The sequence below is a fragment of the Oryx dammah genome, unplaced genomic scaffold (assembly GCF_014754425.2).
Source record: "Oryx dammah isolate SB20612 unplaced genomic scaffold, SCBI_Odam_1.1 HiC_scaffold_2023, whole genome shotgun sequence".
Taxonomy (NCBI): Eukaryota; Metazoa; Chordata; class Mammalia; order Artiodactyla; family Bovidae; genus Oryx; species Oryx dammah.
The window spans coordinates 1-4,531 of NW_024072120.1; the positions used below are offsets into that span (position 1 = coordinate 1).

At 41.2% G+C, this 4,531-nt stretch overlaps 1 protein-coding gene across 1 annotated transcript; it reads right to left on the minus strand.

Moving 5' to 3' along the window:
* Window positions 1–7: 7 nt before the first annotated feature.
* Window positions 8–793, minus strand: LOC120859638 (olfactory receptor 7G1-like; the record flags this gene model as incomplete). The annotated part of the gene is made up of 1 exon (XM_040235665.1): window positions 8–793. A coding segment is annotated over exon 1 (786 nt), but the record flags the coding sequence as incomplete, so codon positions are not given.
* Between the last annotated feature and the right edge of the window lie 3,738 nt (window positions 794–4,531).

A 4,531-nucleotide genomic window follows, 5' to 3' on the forward strand; every position in this document is an offset into this window, starting at 1 on the left:
TAAGAGCAGAACTAATGTACACCCCAAAACCTGTCCCATAGAATAAGGACACAACTGAGAGGTGAGAGCCACAGGTGGAAAAGGCTTTATACTTTCCACTTGCTGATGGCATTCTCAAGACAGAGGACACTATCTGACTATAAGAGAAAATGATTCCACACACAGGAATACCCCCAAATATGCTAGTTGCCAAATATATCAGGATATTGTTAATGAGGGTATCAGAACATGCAAGCTTGATGACCTGAACAACTTCACAGAAGAAGAGGGGGATTTCCAGGTCTGTGCAGAAGGTCAGCTGTAACAGCATCAGAGTGTGGGGCAGGGCGTCCACGATGCTAATAAACAAGGAGAATAGAATCAGCTGGCCACAGAGGCGGGGGCTCATGATGACAGCATCCCTTAGTGGGTGACAAATGGCCACATACCGGTCATAGGCCATTACTGCAAGCAGACTATTTTCCAAACCAACGAAGATTAGGACGAAGCAGAGCTGGATGAGGCAGCTTGTATAAGTGATGCTCTGATTCTGTGTTTGGATGTTCACTAGCATTTTGGGGATCGTGGTTGTGCTTAAACAAATGTCAGTAAAGGACAAGTTGTAGAGAAAGAGGTACATGGGGGTGTGGAGGTGGGAGTCAGAGATGACAGCCAGGATGATGAGCAGGTTTCCCAGAAGGGTGACCAGGTATATGAACAGGAACAGAGTGAAGTGGAGTGGCTGCAGTTCCAGATCTTCTGTCACTTCCATAAGAAGGAATTCTGAAAGTCCTGTTTCATTTCTGGGTCCCATGTTATGGAAAAATCTGGTGAGAAGGATGGAAACTGACAACATCAAATGTGAGTTTTCTGCACTAGCAGGAGAATCACAAAAGGCAAACACTATCTTGGGATGAGATGGAGACAGAGAAGAATAAGAAACATTCCTTCTGTACACATATTAGTCTGTTTTTTAAAAAACTGAACCTGATACAGCAGATATCATCCACTGTTAATTCCCATAGCGGCTTAAGGGGTAGTCACTTTTTATAATACACTATCTATACTATTTAGATTATTTGAGACACTTGGTAATTTTCTAAAGAGAGACTAGGGAGGCAGCTGAATATTCTGTCTAGATCCCCAGAGACCTCAGAGCCAGGAAACTGAAATAATACATAGGTATGTCAATAACCTTGATCTCCTTTGGACAGCAAGGAGATCAAACCAGTCAATCCTAAAGGGAATCAACCATGAGTATTCATTGGAAGGACTGATGCTGAAGCTGAAGCTCCAACATTTTAGCCACCTGAAGTGAAGAGCCGACTCCTTGGAAAAGACTCTGATGCTGGGAAAGATTGAGGATGGGAGGAGAGGCGGGCAACAGAGGATAAGTTGGTTGGATACTATCACTGACTCAATGGACACGAATTTGAGCAAACCTCAGGAGACAGGGAAGGACAGAGAAGCCTGGCATGCTGCAGTCCATAGTGTAGCAAAGAGTTAGACATGACTTAGCGACTGAACAGCAATAACAAATGTCAAGAATTGAATGAGAAGATAAGATGAACTTTACCAAACTTCTGTCCATCCACCCCATACCACCACAAGATTGTGTGAATGTTGGAAAAATTTTAAAGGTTATCCTGTTTTAAGAAATGCAGATTTGAAATATAGTGTATGTACATATAGGAGAAGGCAATGGCAGCCCACTCCAGTACTCTTGCCTGGAAAATCCAATGGGCGGAGGAGCCTGGTAGGCTCCAGTCCATGGGGTCGCTAAGAGTCAGACATGACTGAGCGACTTCCCTTTCACTTTTCACTTTCATGCATTGGAGAAGGAAATGGCAACCCACTCCAGTGTTCTTGCCTGGAGAGTCCCTGGGGAGCCTGTTGGGCTGCCGTCTATGGGGTCGCACAGAGTTGGACACGACTGAAGTGACTTAGCAGTATGTACATATTGATTCCAAACTCCCTAATGGTCTCTCTCATTCTTCCTGCCTTAGCAACCATAAGTGTGTTCTCTAAGTCTGTGAATCTGTTTCTGTTTTGTAGATAACTATAAGGTCCTACTGTGTACCTCAGGGAACTCTGCTCAGTGTTATGTGGCAGCCTAGATGGGAAGGGAGTTGTGGAAGAATGGATATACATATATATATGGCTGAGTGCCTTTGCCGTCCACCTTAAATGGTGACAACATTGTGTGTATGTGCGTGTGGCCATGCTCAGTTGTGTCCAACTCTCTTGTGACTCCATGGCTCCTCTCTCCATAGGATTTTTCAGGCAAGAATACTGGAGTGGGTTGCCATTTCATTCTCCCGGATGTCTTCCCAACCCAGAGATGGAAACCATGTCTCTTGCATCTGCTGCATTGCAGGTGGATTCTTTACCACTGTGCCACCTGGGAAGCCTATTAACCTGCTCTACTCCAGTGTAAAGTAAAAAGTTCAAAAAAGGGAGATGCAGATTTCAACTCAAGAGGAAATAGTCTTGGTTATAGTAGAGAGTGACTACAACATTAGTCAATGAGAGGCATTTGAATACTGGTGCAAAGTACAAGGAAACTTGAGAAGATGAGAGACAGGCGGGAGGCCTGGAGTAGCTTATTTCTAATCTTCTGATGTATATTCTTTGCTCATAGCTTCCTCTGGATAAGTATAGCAAGACACCCGTCCTCATTTCCAAACCTTACTGAGGGACATTAGGTTACCTGAGGGGTATCAAAGTGGAATGATGGTCGACATTTCTGCTGAGTGTTCCATACAGATCTGTATTCAGGAGGGGCAGAGAAACTGAGTGAGCCACCAGGCTCCAAGGCAAGAAGGGTCATCTATGGAAGGAGGCTCAGGTGTGTTACTGCTTTTCAGGGAAAGGACTGTTGAATGGGACTGTCACAGGCAGATCACAGTCTCTGTACTCCCTAGAGGTTCAATTTCCAAAGCTCCTCATTAGTCAAGCAATTTTATTATCACTGTGATCCCAGGACTGTGCCAATCCGTAAAGACCAAGGCTATAATTCTATATGCTTAGTATATTATACTAATCGATACTATATATAATCCTATAATATAATGATCTATAATATTATGTTTTGTATATTATAATTACTTATAAAATATATGCTATGTATTACACAAGTAACATTTTGAAAACATACCTGTGAATGTAAAAAAAAAAAAACCACAAAAGTTTCAGGGTTTCATGTTTCCTGAATCTTAATCTTGACCATGTATTTTTCACACAAATTTTATTCATTGCAATATATTCTCTGTGACAATACCATCTCTGATCAATTAGTGTATCCCGGCCATCTTTTCTAATTTATCAAAATAGCTTCAATATGCATTAATAGTTTTCTTCACTTTCTGTCTCCGTGTGTGCTCAATCATGTTCAACTCTTTGTGGTCCCATGGACCACAGTCCAGGCTCCTCTGTCCATGGGATTAAGGCAAGAATACTGGAGTGGGTTGCCATTTCCTCCTCCAGGGGATCTTCCTGACCCAGAGATTGAACTTGGGTCTGCTGCTTTGCAGGCAGATTCTTTACAATTGTGCCACCTGGGAAGCCCATTAATCGGCTCTACTCTGGTGTAAAATAAAAAGTTCAGAAAAGGGAGATGCAGATTTCAACATCTGAGCCATCGAGGAAGCTCTTTAGCTGAATGGTTTGCTACAATAATTAAGACCTATAAAATTGGTACAGGAGTAAATATGACTTGCTGATGATAATGTAGAGCCCAGCCTAAGACCACGCATAAGTGGATAGTTTATTCAGGGATAGAGAAATGAATTTGGATCTCTGCCTCACATCAAGGCAAAACTAAATTCCAGGAAGGGTTTGTTTCAAATATAAAAGCCAAAATGATGAATCCCTCAGATTGAAGTAGCCCTGGGATTTATACAAAACATCTGGGAGCACAAACCATTATGGAAGATATTGACAAATGCACTGCATTAAAATTAAGCCCTTGTGAACATACCCTGTCCCCTGAAAAAAAACCTTAAAAAAAAAAAGATATCGAAGAGCAAAAAACACACGTGAAAGAAATTGCAGTGCATTCAGGTGAAAATGATAACCTGGTGTTACAAAGTCACATGAATCAGTTAGAAAAAGGGAAGGGACTCAGGAGAAATACCACAAGCAAAAATTCAACAGATAGGAAAGCAGTATATGAAGATAATATCAACCATTTAGTAATAAGACACGCATGAATTAATGAAATTGCTTTTATACCCATTAGACTGTCAGGATTCTTGAAAACATTGGTGATGAAATAGATCACTAGTACTTTCCAGTGTATGCCTATTTGTTCAAAGGAAAACTTATTGGAACTACCCAAAGGAGACTTGATATATCTAATACCCAGTATTTCCATCCCAATTACAAAACACTCTCATTAATACCAGACACATATAAGACACTATTCAAAATGATTTATCTATAACACCAGAAAACTAGTTACAAAGAAATGAAACTTCCAGCATCAGAAAGAACATATATTTTGAAAAGATACATGTACAAGTCCAGAGTATTGGAAATGAGTTCATGTTTG